This window comes from Nelusetta ayraudi, unplaced genomic scaffold, assembly GCF_046127955.1.
Source record: "Nelusetta ayraudi isolate G7.1 ecotype Tasmania unplaced genomic scaffold, CSIRO-AGI_Nayr_v1 ptg000053l, whole genome shotgun sequence".
NCBI lineage: Eukaryota > Metazoa > Chordata > Actinopteri > Tetraodontiformes > Monacanthidae > Nelusetta > Nelusetta ayraudi.
This window is the reverse complement of record NW_027466103.1, coordinates 7,158,863-7,176,774: the sequence shown is the minus strand read 5'-3', so window position 1 is coordinate 7,176,774 and position 17,912 is coordinate 7,158,863. Positions and strand designations below refer to the sequence as shown.

The following is a 17,912-nucleotide window of genomic DNA, read 5'->3' as shown; positions in this document are numbered from 1 at the left end:
TAAGGGACCTTTAAATATTGTAAATGACCTTAAGGAGCTCGACTATCTCTGGAAGGACGACCATAAGGTTTGCAAGACAAAAGTCCCTTTGACGCTCGTTACGAACAAGAGTGCAGCCCTTCACATTAATGGCTGTAATCTTTGGAACTGGACCTTTAACTTGACACTGAGGTCCTATTTATGTCAGGGATGGGCAGAGGAGTGTGTGTGTGTGTGTGTGTGTGTGTGTGTGTGTGTGTGTGTGTGTGTGTGTGTGTGTGTGTGGTGCTGTGACTGGGCTGAATCACACACAGCTCGCTGAGTCAATGGGCTGATGGGGACAGGAAGCGGTGGGAATGTGATATAGGCTCCGGTTAGGTTCAGTCATTTACAGGAGCGCGTGCAGTACGTACAGCGACTGCATCAGAGGGCCGGCGGCCTCGTCGCTCGTCGCTCATGTACACGACAACCGAGTGAACCCAGCGCAGCCTCTCCGAGAGAGAGGAGAGCGCTCAGCACATTTCAGCCTTCCAGCCCTCATGTTCACACATTCCGCCGCCTGTGCCCGACAATATCATCCACGGGAATAAAGAGCTGCACCTGCAAGAGGAACAACTGCATTTTAAAGTTGGCTCGTACTGAGAATTGCACCAGTTTTTTTTTTTTTGTTTGTTTTTTTACTTTCAAGACTGCAAAAGTCCCAAAGTGCCTTTTAGAAAACACAAATTTCTACTTTCATACAGAACGGTTTTGACTCAGCCATTTGTCACATTGGCAGAAATAGTGCCCTGCGCCCGTTTTCCTCACAGCTGGGAGTCAGGGGGGCAAATCCAAAAGCTTTCAGGGAGCCAGGCCCCCTCCCTGCTAAACAGGATATGTGCAATATAATTTAGCACGTGCACGTAGAATTCCCACAAAGCATTTGAATGAGCCAAGAGGGCTTGAAAAAAGGGAACCGATAAGCGCTGCATGCATGCGCATGTGTGTGTGTGTGTGTGTGTGTGTGTGTGTGTGTGTGTGTGTGTGTGTGTGTGTGCGTGTTAATGATGGTGTGTTGCGACACAAGTGCTACCTTCAGAAAGACACGTCAGAAAAGAAGCATTTGGGCTGCAGGAAAGACATTAAAAGAAGTGATTGTGGAGAAGAGCGCGATGGAAATCAGCAGCTGAGAGGTCGGACCACCGCAACACCCAACACAAAATAAGGGCCAATCAAACTCGGAATGCAAAATTGCAGTGAAAGTCGGTCTGAAAGACATGGCGATAGAAAATTCAGCAGCTGCATCTAATTTTTGTTCAACAGGTTCAACAGGTCAATCCTGCAGCAAGCAAAAAGCTTGTAGCCACAATTTACCAAATAATACAAAAACACAAACCGTCGTGTGCGGGCGAAAAAGCATTCCACGATAAACTGCTGATGTCCTCGTTTTCCGAAACTTGTCCCAAAAAAGAAAAAGCAAGGAAGTGGCAAGATTGGCACCAAATTGTTCTGTGATAAATTCCAAATTTTCTTACTTCTTTGGCCTGTAAAGTGAATGAAAAACAAAAAAAATGAAATGAAAAAAAGAAAAAAATGCATGCATGTGTAGGTTCTAACATTTGATCTCCATTTCAATGTAAAAATAAAGTGGATGTGAATCAGATTTCTGGTGGTCACTCTGCAGACTCTGGACATCCTGTGGCACAGTGGGCTGATAATGTGTCTAATGACTATTATTTCTTATCTGACTTGATTGATTTAATAATATTTTGCACAGGTCCAAAACCATTTCAGAAAACTATAATTACTATTATTGTAATTTTAATTATTCCATTCTGCAGTTTATTTTGTTTATTAGTTGTTTTTTTCCATTGCTGGTGTGAATTTTTAAATTTAATGTGATTGATTGTTGGCTTTGTTTTGTAACAAAGGGGGGCAGCGGTCCAATTTTGCTGTATTGTCGTACTTAGCATAATTATGCACTGACAATAAAGACTTATCTGTCCATCCATAATTCTCATTATAACCATCAGCTTTAGTCCTGATGTTGCTCTTTTGCGCATCTATCGTAAAACCTGTTGTTTGCTTCCCTTTTGCAGAACCAGTGGATTTCCTTTTCCGTGCTGGTGGCCAAATTGTGTTTGTCTTTGCTGGTGTGAGAGAAGTTTGAGAGGATGTGAGGTCACCAAAAGTGAGTGTGTGCACCAATCCGTGTAAAACAATGTAGATGAGACCTGAACTGACACAATCCAAAGTTTTAACCAAAACCAGACAACTTCAAGGTCTACTGAGGTCTGTTGCTGACAATCGGCCCATTAAAGGAACACTTGTCTTTTTGAAATTCTCTATATTTTTCTTTTAAGGGTAAAATAAAACGCTAATAATAAGCTGACGGCACATTAAAATTTAAGGGAATTCCGCCAGTTACACAATTCAACCATTCTCATGCGGCTCTAAGAAAATTCTGGCCAATCATTGCTTTCAAAGAGCTGTGAGACATGCAAGAAAGTGTTGCCACAAATTAGAACCGGGCTGAAATATTTAACACAAAGCAAAGCAGCGAGGTCTTAATCTGTGCAGGGATTTTTCTTATTCTAAATTTGACTGAAAGACAAGAAAAATCTCAATAACAAGCGTGCCACTATGATTCAGAGCAGCACCGTGGAAGCACTTCAGTTCACTGGCTTCTGCTTCTGCCTCTGCACAGTAGCAGGTGTCAGGGCACTAAAAGGAAAAAAAAAGAAAAATTACTCCAGTGCAAACACACATCAGACGTGTCTTTGAGCGTCTCTGACGGCGACTGCATGCATTTCCCCCTCCTCGAAACATGTGGGCTGAACACACATTAGCATCAGGAGCCGATGTAATCAGCATTCCTGCGAACCCGAGCAGGAACAATAGTGAGACACGGAGGAAGAGACAAGGTGGGCTTTGTGTGATGGCGCTGCACTGACTCACACACGGCCGCTTTCTCCTTCCCTCACTTTTAAAGTGCGCGGCAGTGTGGTAAACAAAACACATCTCGCCGGCAACACTTCATTTCGAAGACAACAGCAGCGACTGGTAAGAAAAGCCGGGATCGCGACGCACGACCTGAAGTAGAAGCAAAAGAGTTGAAAAGACGGAGCGGAACATAAAGGCAGATTATTGAAAGCAGTAAAAAAATTCCTGATCAGGCCGTCACAGTTTGCGTGACAGGCAGCACCACACCGGATAAAATCATAATAAAAATGAAAAGTGACTCATGTTTGATGGTCCCTTCTCTTAAACTAACAGCAATAAAGAAGCAAATTCCTCAGCAGCTGCGCCTGAGCATAACTTTATGGCAAAATCGGAAGCATACGCGTCTTGTTAGTTCAGCTCAGATGAGTTTGGGGTTTTTTTTTCCCAGCAAAAAACATTATCAACGTTTAACAGCTGAATTCCTAGATATGCGTGATATGTTGGTGACAGATCAGGCTGGAACACATGTTGCTGCTTGCATGCGAGGTCCCCGCCCGCGTCTCATAAACACGAAGATAATGATGTTTTATTTGCAGGGTGAGAAGGTGAATCACTGAAGAAGCAGTTGAAGGTGTCAATCACAGACTGAGTCAACAACGCTGAAATAACATCTCTCACTCTCCTTGCGGTGCCGTGATGCAATCAGTCATATTTAAACCGACCTGCTCAAGAGTCAAAGTAATTGTTATTGTAATTGTGGCTGCAATTTCGGTTTTATGATCGTTAAAATTGTGTTTGACCAGCATGTTTTTTACTTGGCATTATGACGCAGTCTAAGAATCTCTTAATGTGTTCTAATGTAGATTTTTGTAGACTTTTTAATTTATAATTACTTAATGTAAGGAAACGGTGAGAAACAAGTCGTTAACTGGATCGGAGCCAAACGGCCCCACATAAAGCTGGTCACCATCTCATTGTAAAGTGAATCTTTTAATAGTTTGCGGGGGGGGGAATAGATTAAAAGCATCAATTGATTGATGAGTGATTGATTGATTGATTGATTGATTGATTGATTGAGATAAATGGAAACCAAACCACTAACAACGCAATGCACAACTTGGAAGCTGTCATTCATTGATACTAAGTAGTGTGCATATTGTTTCCTTGACAGATGATACTGAGCCATAGACTGAGGCGTCCTCACTAGTTCGCATGTCCCATGTTGTCAATAGCAATTAGCGATGCGGCCACGTGATGGGAAAACTAGCGAGAACCAGCAGCTCAAAACTCCAGAAATCCAAAGAAACTTTTCCAGTTTCATGACGAGTATTTGTACTCCCTCCAAACCCAAATCTGGCGACAGCCACGCTGCTACAGGTTTCCTCTTCCCTTCTCTCCGCCTGAACAAAAATCACACCGCCAGAGAAAAGTGCTCAAAATTATATATTATGCACATCAGCTCGTTGCCAGTCGCCCCATCTTCCTCTGCAATGTGAAAAAAACACTATATTTTCCCCAGCAGGGCTGGTTGACACCAGGACTCAAATTGCCCTGTCTTTGTTCCGGCAGGTGAATCACTGTGTAAAACGCAGCCAGGAGGTAGAAAAGGGAAAAAAAGAAAAGAAAAAAGGTGTGTGCCTGTGCCCACACGCACTCATCGATGCCAAGAATGAAAAGTGGATTGTTTGGATGTGTCACTTTACGGAACACTGACGAACAGGCAGCAGCAGCCAAGCAGGAGGGGAGAGGAACTGGCCGAGCAGGTGTTGAGGCTTCCGAAAAGGGAGGCGGTTTCTCTCCGGCAGGGTCTTCACAGATCGAGCCAAAAAACAAACAAACACACAAGCGTGAGCCGCTGTAAAAAAAAAAAAAAGTTTACAAGCAGTTTTTTTGTCTGGCCTGTTGTGCCACTCTGGGAGCTGTGTAATATAGCTCAGGCATGGGCAAACTACGGCCCGGGGACCATATGCGGCCCATTAAGCCTTTTCATCTGGCCCACAGAAATTAACTTAAGTCATCAAATAGCTCTTATTTCATCCAGTTTTTAGAGGTTTAAGAGTCGTTTCAATACGGAGCTAAATCCAGTGTGCCTTCAAACACACATATTGCAACTTTACTGTGGTTCATTTTCCATTGACATTAAAGCAACATGTTTTCTGGAGCGTTTTGGAAAAAATATACCATTGGATATATTTTTTCCAAAACGCTCCATCCATCTGCTGCTGCTCCACCCAGCTGTCAAATTCTAGAACCCATTGTGGCCCAGCAGTCAGAAAGTTTGCCCACCCCTGATATAGTCATTGTATTCACTGTGCACCAAGGAAAGGAGATAGCTTTATTTAGGTGAGATTAGGTGAGAGTATTACTAAGGTGGTGGTCTAATATTCATCTGCTGCCTGTCGACGATCAGCCTTGGAAGGAGAAAAAAGTCCATCCTTGACTTCCTTTGCTTGCAAGTTTGCATGGCGCACAAAGGTGCTAATACCTCTTGGTGTAGTAGAGAGTCGAACCCCAGCGTGGCGTTTAGCAGACGCTGGATCTGGATTCGACAGCCCCTAAAATATTTTCAAGCTTCTTCAGTGTTTACAGCGAAGGAAATATCAGATGCAGTTTCTGATCCGACGTCGGCTCTCTGCCTCGAGTTCAGAGTCGCATCGGCAACCCGCTGAAGAAAAGGCACTTTTCTGAGATATGCAAAAATATTTCCTGCAGGCATTTTAACCATTAGACACCTTTTTTGAACAGGCCGCAACTGAACTTTCGGCGACAGCTCGCCTCAGAAACTTCTCTGAGCCAGCGTGTTTTCCCCCGCACTGCCTTGAAGAGACAGAAACTTAAAAAAAACAATGGAAAATCATCTCTTACAAAGAGGAAAAAATCCACCCGTGTCAGGTAACACTAAACAGTATCACAACACCAACAGCAGCAGCAGCAGCGGATCCCATAAATGCGTTGTGATACACCCGGACGAAATGAAAGGACTCGGAAGGAAAATAAAGTCAGGGCAAAACTTTACTCAGCGACAGTGAATCACAGGGAGGCAAAGTGAAAGACGGCGTGTTGAGATTCGGCGCACGCAGGCGGGATGGCTCTCCAGAGCCGGTGTGCACAGTTGTCCAAACACAAACACCAGCTCCAAAGTAAACTGGACACCCCTCCTCCCTCCCCCAACACCTCCACGGCAGGGAGGAAGGAGGGTGGGAAGTGGGTGTGCCCTTGAGACGCAACACAAAGGAGCGACAAAGTGCAAGATAGTGCAGCCCCCTTGTCATGGCTTCCCCTCCCATGCTGCCCCACTGGGACGAAGACGTAAGAAAAAAAAACAAAATAAAGATAAAAGGGAGCGACAGGTGAGACGGAACACAAGCAGCTTTAGGAGGGAGATGGTAAAAGGAAAAAAAAGAAAAACAAATCTGCCACTGTACGAGATAAAAATAAATAAATGAGGGGAAGCGTTGAGCTCAAAAAAGAAACAGCTTCACACTGTGTTTGCTGTCGGGAGGAAAGAGAAGTGGCTGCTGAACAATGGGGACCTTCATCAGCGCCATCCCAGATGTTTGTTGGTTTTTTCCCCTCACGCTTCCATAAATGTTGAGCAATAAAAATAAAAAATAAAAAACGCACAGGGTTGGGTTTCATGGGCTCGGCACATAAATGAGCGGCTTTCATGTCGAAGCAAAGGAAACACTCAGCCCCTCCCAAACCCACTCGCCGGCGTGCCCTTTACCAACGGACGCGGTAAAAATGTGTAAAACGCACCTGACCCAGAGCAGGGATGTGAACGTCATGGTGGATCTGCATCAGAGGGAAAAATCCAGCGACTAAAGAAAGAAGGGAGCCTGTCTGCAGGAGTCCCATCCCTTCCTCAGCCAGGAGGAGGAGGAGCAGGAGGAGGAGGAGGAGAGGTGACCTTTTCCATTAGGCACGGGCGCACAGGGATCTTTGGGAAGTGGGGGGGGGCAAGTCTTTGATGATTGATTGAAACGGCGGATCGCTGACTGTAAGGCGACACCGGCGCTGATACACCCCGGCCCCCGACGCAGCGCATCAACCCGATGAAAGGAAATCCCCCCGCAGAGGTACAAGGAGACTGGAGGAGGTGGGGGGGGGGGGGGTCAGGAGTGGAACTGAGAAGCAGTGGAGGTGAGGGGGTGAAGGAGGCTGACTAATCCCACCTTGACAAGGACCACGGGGGGGGGGGGGGGCCAGCACACACACCTGACACCTGTCCCTTCCTCCCTCCCTCCTCCCCTCACCCCACCCCCCCACCTCCGCTTCCACCTCTCCCACCCCCCCATCAGAGCGGAACCTCTGAAGGGGGGGCCCTGTGCGGCCCACTGGGTCTATTAGGAGTCGAGGCCACGTTCCCCCCCCACCCCTCCCTCCCTGCCTGCCTGCCTGCATGTCCCACCTGTTGCATTGAGATGGACCCCCCCCCCCCACACACACACACACACACACACAAACACACCCAATCCCACTCCCACTCCTCCTCCCCCAGTCGCTGGTCCGTCCCCGTTCACAGCGAGGCTGCCAGCGGGCTGACAGTGCCGTCATTCAGCCACTTCCCTCCTCAGTCCTGGCTGAACACTGGAGCTAAAGTGAAGGATGGAGGGATGGAGGGAAGGAGGGATGGATGGAGGAGCTGGGGGTTTCACACTTGCGACAGAGGGAGCAGCGCCGCACATGCGTGACGTGCGCTTCGCATTTTATTTTACAGCGGCACAAAAAAAATGGGTGGGTGGGGGGGTTCCGAGGTGTGGGGGGGGCTCATCAGGCCGGCCAACATAAAATTCAAGGGTTGATGCTCTCCAAGGCTACGTTGGTGCAACGGTTTCTCCTGCTCTCCATCCTGACTTTTAATGCTGCAACCCAACTATTTTTTCTCCACGTGGCTTTTTGCTTTTACATACATTTACACACGGCTCTACGGTCCTGAAACGACGCACAAGCGCATTAGAGGAGACAATCAGCACACTGGGCTCACGGAGGTTAATATGAACACTACTCATGGCGACGTGTGATTATTTTTTTTCGCGTTTCGAGCGCAGTCTTTAGGTGAAAAAATGAGGCAGTGATAAGAAGATTTCACTGCCTTTTTCGTCGACTAGCTCCATCTACCACAAATGTTTGGTCCATAGCATCACCTTATCTCCTCTAGAGACAGAGAAAAAGTTGGCTGAAACACGGCACGACAGTTGAGACTGAAGTCATACTGCAAAACATCCGATAAGAATCCAATTCTGGACCAAATGTGAAAGAGAAGAGAAATCTGATATGGGTCGCGCGGCAGAATTGAGCCTGCAAGTGTGAATGTTTTTATGTGGGAGGTGTGCGTGAGCGATGTAAAATATATGGCCAAATAAACAGGAGAGCAATATGAGGTATTATGTTTCCTCCTCCTCTAATCCTGGTGTTGTCTCCGCCCCCAGCAGGCAGGTGCAACAGTGTGCAGCCGCACTGAGGAGGCAGTGGGAGCTGCTGTGCAGATCCCATTCGTCCGGCTTTGGTAATTCCACAGAATCTCTCACTGACAGACAGGGAGGGAGAGATTTGCTTCACTGGTCAAATAAGCTGCATGGTAAGATTCCTGGTTTGGACTCCAGACTGTCCCCACACTGGCTCCTCAGACACACTTTCAATGAAATCTGATGGAGGGGACTTCCTGCCGTTTCCCCCTAAATTGGAACTGTTAAATCTAATCGGCCCACAAAGATGAAAGACAGAGATGAGGATTTGGAGATTACGGTTTCAGTTTTGTTTTTTGTTTTTTGTTTTGAGAGCATAAAAAGCGCCCAGTTTCTGCGGCAGGGAACTATTTAACTGAATTTATATAGCAATTTCTTTCTCTCTGCTAAGCCCCCCCCCAAAACAGCCTGGCTCTGCAGAATATAGATCAGCACGTTAGTACAAAACTGACATCCAGAATTTCATTTCCTTGATAAACGTTTGCCCATTTTCTTTTTAATTTATTTATTTGTGTGAACGATGAGCCACTGACGATGTAGAGGTTCGGCATTTCAAATGGAAGCAATCTCTGGGCCACATTGCCCAGCTGGGTTCACATGTGCCCCCAACACCCACACACAAAGCCCAGAGCACTTTGTTGATGCAGACCTGCAGACTTGCAACCACGCCAGACTCAGGCCCCGTTTACACGAAGACCGGTTTCTCTGAAAACGCAGAAATATTTATGCGGTTCGGCCTTCAGTTTACACAAAGCCGACGTTTTCACTGAAAGCGCACATTTTCAAAAACGGGTGGATAGGTTTGGAAACACCGCCTTTCCCGGATTTGTGTAAACAGAAACCAATCTTTTTTGGAAACGCTGATGTCACAGCTCTGAACCCCTCCCTCCGCCCTGCGACCTGAGCGGCCGTGAGGTGCAGACCACCACTCACAACAACAACCACGTGGGGCAACGGACTTGTTCCTGCTACTAATGATCAGCCTGCAGTCTTCCCGTTAACCTTCACTACAACAAACTGCAAACAATAGTGAACAATAACACACTGTGCTCCTGGATCTATTGTGGATTGTGTGCAAAGTGAAAATAAACACAACAAAAGCAATTTGCAAACATCCTGTTTGCTTTTTATGGATTTTATTTTGGGTCGGAAGACTGGGATATTGAGGCAGGAAACCTAAATGACAAAAATGTTAGCGAAGCAGAAGTTCAACTCTGTCCTTTATCCACACCGTCCAGAAGCGATCTTTCTTTCTGTTCTCACTGGTGCTCATGTTGTTAGCGAGCTACTGCTTCAGGTGTTCGGGTGCCACACCAGGCCTGGCATAGGTACTACATCGTCTTCAGTCGTTTCCAGCGTCTCCGTGTAAACGGGAATTTTTTTGAAGACAAGAAATTGTGCGATTTCAAAGAAATCCATCTCCGTGTAAACAGCCCCTCAGACAGTCTTCTCATAAAAGCTGCTAAACTCAAACACACACACAATGCACCACAGGTGTGCACTGTGACAGCCACACAAAACAGGCTTTTCTCAGAAGTAGGCTGCAGCAGGTACGTCGTCTTGTCTGTGCTCTGCTTCTACGTCGGTTCCACTTTCAGCATCAGCGATCAGCAGGATGCAACCATCAGCTGCATCACTCCAAGGCCCAAAGGTCCGACGGTGCGTCCCGCACGTTTCTAAGCGCCTGCGCCCACCAGGGTGGCGCCTGCCGTCTTTGATTAGGCATCGCGCTGCGTGCGGGGGAGGAACCTCGCACTGTCCGTGAGAACCGACCAGAGCTAAAATTAGGGAGAAGAAGTGACATCGGAGGGCACGGTTACCATGACAGCCGAGGCACAGCCTGAGGCTGCTGCTGCTGCCGCCGAGATGCAACGACTTGATGCAGGACCACAACTCCATCCAGGTGTTTGAGCTGGTCCCCGCTCGAGTTTCAGACCCCACTTCACCCCTCCAGATAAAGCAATGAGATGCCAGATCCTCCTGAGCTCAGCACCATCAACTTCCCTCCTCCGTTCCTGCGCCGTGCAGGCTGGTTTTCAACACAATGAGCTGCGAAGCCTGCGCGTCCCTCCTCGTCCATATGTCGTCTCCACGGGCAACCACCAGGCAGCCAATCTGGCCCCGCCCCCGGCTGACTTCCTCCCCCTCCACTCCGGACGACGCACAACACAACTTTGCGGATTCCGTCAGCTAGTACGTGTGTGTGCTCGCCCCCACATGTGTAATCACAGCACATCAATGGAGGCCTGTATGCTGCAGCAGCAGCAGCAGCCGCCCCTCCTCCCTCTCCTCCCACCCCCTCCTCCGCCTCCTCCTTCACAGCCCCCCCACCTCCTCCTCAGTGGACCTGTTGATGCTGAAAAACAGGAGGGCTGTTGTAGCACTGGAAGGCTGCAAAGATGTGGCCCATCTAATATGCGCTGCAACGCTCCCTGCCAGAACATTTCTCATTGAAATTCTGATTAAACCAGGCTAGTCTGGCCAGTGCGCAGTCTGTAAACATTTTAATTATCACCCCCAACCTCCACGATCAAGGAAACAAGGGGCCACTAGGTGGGATTTAATGAAACCACGGAAGATTTATTATTTGGAAAATAAAAGTAGCCCAGGCAAGCGGGGCAGTTCTGGAAGATTCTTCCCTCACTCCAAAGTTTCAGAGGATCAATGAGTGCAAGTGATGTGTTTTGGAGGGTTTCACTCTTCTAGAGAACTGTGAAGAAAAACAACAAAAACAACAAAAACAACAAAAACAACAACGCTGATCACCATCATCGCAGCCGCATCTCCCACTTCAACACTGAATAATTTAGCAGAAAACACGATGATCCCCGTTATCAACGCTCTGCTCGGTTTGAATTTTTTCCTTAAAGTTAGATGAGTCAAGCCGCTTTAAAAATGAGTACAAAGAAAAACTGAAACTGGAGCAATAACACGATGCCTTTGATCATCGTCAGTCTGTCAGTCATGTGTGACACATCAACTTTTTTTTTTACAATGATTAAAAAACAACCATTTTTCAAGTGAAGAACAACATCAACTGACAGCCTTCTTCTCCTATCTGGGCCCCTGCCCTCAGCAGTCAATCATCAGCCTCCATCAACCAAAGTCAAGTATGCTCGAAACTAAACAAATGCATGTTACAATTGAGAATTTCTCATCTTAAAGCTCCGATCTTGTGCTTTTTCCACTGTGTTGACATATTGAACATATTTGATCACTATATGGATAGAAATGTGAAAAATCGTGGCTTCAAATAAGGGAGGATTTACGAACATCACCTCTGTAGCTGCCACTAAGTGGTAGTTACCGTGCAGGGGGGAGGGACACTGGCAGCCCGACATGAATATTTACACACTTTACCTTCAGCAACGTCTCACTTAGAAATCCTTGGTGCGAGAGGGGACGTGTTATTCATCAGAGGTTAAGTGACTTGACCTGATCAGATGCCTGCTAAATGGACGACAGCCAATTAGACCCGGAGAGCGGTGCAACGCTGACCTCCTCCCTAATGCAACCAGTCATAAAAGGTAGGCCATTTGCAAGAGCCTCATGTCAAGGAAAACTCCTGTTAGATTCTCCGTCAATTCACAAAAAAATAATATCGGGATCGCGGCTCAGACAGCCGAGCCCAAGCCCGATGACGTCCTTCGTGCAGCGGCCTGCGCTCCTCGCTGGACCTTCGTCCATCTCTGCAATGCCCTGAAACTAAGTCGCTGCAAAGCACAACCTGTCATAGTAGAGGAGAGACTGACTGACTGAGACTGTTGCTTGTTTGTTTAGTTTATTCGATCATACGTGCACATGTGCAATCAGATACACACAGAACCACGCAATGTTTGATCGAAAAAGAGTTTAGGCAGAAGCTATGAAGCTTAAATGTGTCTACACTTTCAGATGCTACCAAAACAATACATTGAACGCATAGGTGTAATTCTATAAATCATCATTTACCCCAAAAAAACAAACGAAAAAAAAAACAACAGTAAAAAACATAAACTTTGCAATGAGCTGATGTAACCACATTACTAAGCTTCTACTACTACAAACACCAGCTGATCAGCATTGAAACACGTAAATCATTCCTCTTTGTTGTTCTCAATCATAATCTGCCTTAATTTATTTTTAAATCTATTCCACAGCTTCACTCCAGCACTCCAGCAACAGAAGCACACCAGCTTTCAAGTGTAGAATGAATGTTTGGTTTTTGAAAATCAAGTTCTCCTCTTCATGTTTACCACCCATCCCCGTCCTCAAATATTTTCTGAGGACCCAGCCCAACCCACCAGACCTGCCACATGGTGAACACACGCTGAATGCCTGCAACAGTGCCGCACCATTGTGCAAATAATTACCAATATAAGACCTGGGGGGGGGGGGATGCATATTTTGGCTTCTGTTTGCAGCCTCTGATAAAAATGCTCAGTTTAAAAACTTTTCTTGCAAACTTTTCTTATGCCTTCAAGCATTTGCAAGTGCCTGCAAAACAAAGTGGCCGCTCTCAGAGGGCAGAACAAACCTGTTGAGGAGAGTGTAGAGGCAGTGAGGTATAGGTGCCCTGTGTGACATCACAAAGGGGCTGACTGACACAAGCAGAACAAACCAAATTGTAGTAACCGATGAACTTTCCTCATTTCTACGATGCCCAATGGCGCATGAGTCGAGACACATATCATTAGATTGCTAATGAATGTTCAAACCTACTTGAACCTACATCTCCAAACTGACTTGGCTGCAGCTGCAAAAGGCAATGAGTCAGCCGAGCCGAGTATCTCTGTGGATGATCCCCGTGTGTCACACGCATTGTGAAAGAGTGAGCGCACTCTGCAAGGACACCATGACTACCGGGTATCACTTTACCCAAACAGCTGCAGGGGACAGTGAAGTCCGTCCCTACCCCTTTACACACATGTGACCAAAACACACCGCTTTTTTGTCATCATTCCTGTTGTTCCGCCTGGGAGAGAGCTGATGAGCTCGGGCGATAAGGCATCCCGACTGCAGCTGCTGTTTGGACTCCTGTGTGTGTCACCCGACCAGACCCCTGACATTGTTCCGGGCCTCAGAGACCACCTTCACAGCGGCCCTTTGATTATTCATGCTGAAGGCCGAGGAGGTCCGGCTGTAGACCAGGACCAACACCGCGCTGCTCTTTACTTAGCTCGCAGGAGGAAGCTATTGTTAATTTATGAAGACACGCTGCCGGTCTGTGTTACTTCTTATATTAGGTCCAACTGAGGAGGGGTCGGGGGGGTAGTCAGTGTTTGAAGAGCGCTCTGGCGATGACACGACGTGTACTGAGGAGGTAGTGTTTTGAACTACAGAGTTAATCTTTGTCAAAATCTTTCTTTCCATCTAATGGGGTCTACAGTGGTGGTGTTGCAGAAACCTCAACATGCTTTTAAGTTTTATTATCCTAAGTCGAGGCATCTTAATGCTTCAGTAAAATCCCTGCAGGTTGCAGCTGCACTCAGCAGTCACTTTATGCGGATACAGCGGACTATCGTATCATTTTCTCTAGGGTCAAAGTGCATAAAACGCTCCTTAATCCCTCAATTACAATAAACTCTGATTATAATAATAAATAAATAAATAATTCCAGTGAGAGCACTTTAAACCGGCCATGGCACAGCACCTTACCTTTGCCGTAGTTGAAGTGGAGTTTGATGGTCTTGCCCTGGTTGATGTGCAGGTAGGTGAACCACACGGCGGAGGTGAGCAGCACCAGCAGCAGCAGGAGCTTGAACTGCTTCCGGATCTTCTTCACGGGGAAGCGCAGCATCCTGGCTCGCACATCCTCCGGCAGCCGCCCGGGTTTAGATTGTCAAAAGGAAAAAAAAAACACAAAACAAAACGTGGCTCGCTCGTCGTCCTGCTTCAACTCTGAGCTACTTCTACTGACGGAGTGCTACACCTCTCTCTCTCTCTCTCTCTCTCTCTCTCTCGCTCTCGCTCTCTCTCTCTCTCTCCCTGTCACAAAGGCGTCATGTGACCCGGCGAATAAACGGGCGGCGTTGGACTACACGAAGCTCAAAAGGCGTCTCACTCGCCGCGATCCGAGGCGTGACAGCGGTGGCGGACAAGTCCAATCCTCAGATCCGGGTCCGTGCGCCTGTGCGGCGGTCATCGCTTTGCTAAACGAGCCCCCGGAGCCCCTGTCCTGGTGGTGTGGCTGCCGCGCTGCTGGAGTTTTCCCGAGCGGCTTGAGAGGGGGGCAGCGGGGAAAAGGCTGGCGGATCAAAAGCCTCTCAGTCCCGCTAAGAAGTGCGACCAGGGGAGCAAAATAGCAGTCCGGCGATAATCTACACAAATCCCCTCCGCGGCTCAAGCACTCCGCTGACACCGCCACGCTGATTATTTGATCGGCGCCTCCAGGATCATCCTCAGCCGGGTGCTTTTTACGCAATAAAGTGCCAAAGAATGAAAGAGGAGAGAGACTCGCTTTCAGCGTGCGGAGGTGCTCGGACGGCGCGCGATCCGCTCCGCGAACAGAATCACGGACTCAGTGCCAAGTGGAAAAGAAAGGAAGGAAGAAAGAAAGGGGCCCCGCGTGGCACACAGTGTGACACATAGGCGGTGAAACGCTCGTGACGCAGCGCCAAGTGAAGGCGACCTGGCCGCCAGGAGAAGGTCGAGGGGAGGCGGTCGAGCCCCGTGCGCTCCATCTATTGTCCAAGTGGGGATCCGGAGGGAGCGCCGCCGTCCTTTTATTCACGTCGCGGCGGGAGAGGAGGGGCGATCAGCTGTCATCCTCGCTCACCCCCGGGCTGCTGCTGCTACTGCTGCTCCGAGCGCCCACGTCATGCAAACGTTGCCCCGACGGAGCAGCGGATGGTCCATGGCGGCGTGGCAGCAGCAGCGGTGATGGAGGTGGAGGTGGAGGTGGTGGTGGTGGTAGTGGTGGTGTTTCTTGAAACACTCGGGGTGTTTCTTTGCCCGTGTCGTGCGCTTCCGCCGCCGATCCGTGGTCAGGTGCGTCCCGGTCCAATTCAGCCAAAGTGTCAGGAGTCAGGACGCGAACCGAACCGCCTCACTCACCCCAGCGTTCCAATCAGGGGACGCTGGCGATCCGACCGAGGATGCGCTCGCCGTGTGTTGTGACTCTGTCACCAGCTTTTCTCCCGTTCAAACGCCGCAATCGCATCCGTCCGAGCGGCATGTCACCGGGCGCTGCGAGCAGGAAGAGCCGAGTTCCGAGCAGGTGGCGGCGGGCGAGGAGGAGGATGAGGAAGGAGGTGCGGCCGGAGGTGATATTGGCAGGACACGACGACGTGGTTTTGTTTTTGCTACAATGAAAACACGTATAGAGCATCTCTCCTTACGCTGCACGGCTCTGTACGCCCCATCAATCGAGCATCTTAACGGTGCAGGGCAACCTAACCTGGGTTGGACCCATGAGTGACAGGCCCGGGCGACCAACCAGAGAGCCCCGCCGAGGCTCCGGAGGAGGCGGGCTGACAAGGTTCGCCCTCACCGTTCGCTTGGTACCAGCGTTTTATTCCACCATCCAATAGCTGAACGCTTAGCCCGAAACTTGTTAAGCTTCCATGTTTTGCATCTCATGCCCCCCCTGAAAGCACAGCCCGCGTGATTCATATAGGAATCGATTTAACCTTTCCCTGGCATATCAAAACAAATTAAATTAAGTTGAAATGAATTATAAATGATAAATTAATTTTAAAAAAAAAACAGTGTTATTCACGGTTTTCCATTTTAATGTGATGAAACATAAGTCACTTTGACCATTTACACAATCAAACGGCATAAAAAAGCATACCAACAGTATTGACGCAAGTTGCTAATTTCTCATTGGTTGTTGCGGAACTCTGATTGATGGTATGGAGCGTGGAGAGGCGGGCAGCACACACCTGACCTTAATCTTCCTCTACCATATAGCCTGACTCCGCGTTTGTCTGATAATTCGGTTTTGTATGCAGGAAACAGTCGCTGCTGTCAGCTCCAGTCTGCTCCACACTCCCCAGGAACCCTCATCGTCCCGTCAACTTATTTTATGGAGTTTTGGAAATAAATCTTATTTTATCTCGTGAAGCATCCTGTTTTGTTTGGGTCCACTAAAGATTCGTGGGTGTAACAAAGCGTTTTGTATTATGAACCCCAATAAATGATAATAATGATAAATTGTGTTCGACTTTTCGGCTCGCGGTTTAGTGTAATTATTGCAAGCTTTCACATCATATTTCCTGACTTGAGCTTCTGTTATAAAATTGGGAAGCAAATGTATAAAACAAAAATACGAAAACGAAAAATATGAAATAGAATGAATTCAAGTGTTGGTTGCTTTGTGGTTGAGCGTTGCCATTCAGTCCCTCACGTCAATACAGGGGACGCGCTTGACTGCCACCCTCTGGTGAAAAGTAGAAGTGCAATGACCTCACTCGAGAATGGACTTTTGTGTTTGGTATGAGGGAGAAAAATGAAAGAAAAAACATATTATTTGACCAGTTTCTAAGGTTGAATGATGTAGTATTTTCTTTTCTTCAGCAATTGCATGATTCAACATTGCTTCAAGCTCCAAGTTATGCCGAACATCAAATATTTCAAATGCCATGACAGAAAGCACCTGAACTACGGTATCTATATTCATAAGGGCTATGTGTCATTGAGGTAAACAGAGCAGTAGTCAGTGTAGTGAATCTCCACCTGGGCTCTAAATAAAATCCACCTGTTTGCTCATCCCAGGCAGAAAACAACATTTTGCATTCTCATTGTCAAGCATATTGGATTCACTGCACAGCAGGTATTTTGACTTCTCAGCTGGAAACCGATGACTAGCGTATTCCTCTTAAAGGAGACCTTGCTGTGCATGCTGGCTCTGGGGCGCTTAAGAAGGCATTGTTATTTTTAGTAAGTGAATCTGTGTTTTTCCTGCAGTTATTATGTTTGCCGTGTAACAAGTCCATTGGGATTTCTCTTTAACTTGCGAGCAGGGGGAAAGGAGGCAACACACTATCTAGTCAAATTAGGTATGATTTAGCCGAGTGTTTAAATCATAGCCCAGTATGTATTTGGGGTAGTGTTTTTTATAGATGTGTAGCTATCTCTGAAGATAAAGCCAGAATAGTGTTATCATTTGTAATAATAAAGTGCTGTAGAGGGGGTCAGCGTGCTTTAATACATTCAGGTTAATGTAGTTAATACATCAGGGCCTTTGAAAATGTTCCGATGAAATCTTCATTTTCCCGTTCTTTTACTTTCACGTTAGATTCAGGCTTGACTTCGAAAAATATGAGGGAGTGTTAACCTCTAAAGAACATCAAGAATATTTAATCTGCCTCAGATGAACAAAGTGCACCAGACGTGTTTTATCCCCTTTAATACCTGTCCAATTACTTCGCTCGAGCTGCGATACGCTATTGATGCCGCTACAAATGCTGATAAAGAATTAAATTGCATGAAACCTTTGCTGTGAGAATGTGACCTCAATTTAGTTTGTCCCCAGCTGCCGCCCGCTGAATCAGACGGACCACGAACCGTAAATCCCTCCAGCCTCCATGGATTAATAATGCAAAGCAAACACCAGGCATA

At 47.4% G+C, this 17,912-nt stretch overlaps 1 protein-coding gene across 1 annotated transcript in view; it reads right to left on the bottom strand.

Annotated features, from left to right (window-relative positions):
* The window catches only part of b4galnt4a (beta-1,4-N-acetyl-galactosaminyl transferase 4a), a 124,924-nt gene extending 108,907 nt beyond the window's left edge, over positions 1-16,017 (bottom strand). Inside the window, exon 1 of the mRNA XM_076038007.1 lies at positions 14,007-16,017. Coding sequence (XP_075894122.1) covers positions 14,007-14,148 — 142 coding nt within the window. The 5' untranslated portion in view covers positions 14,149-16,017. The remainder of the gene's footprint in view (positions 1-14,006) is intronic.
* Between the last annotated feature and the right edge of the window lie 1,895 nt (positions 16,018-17,912).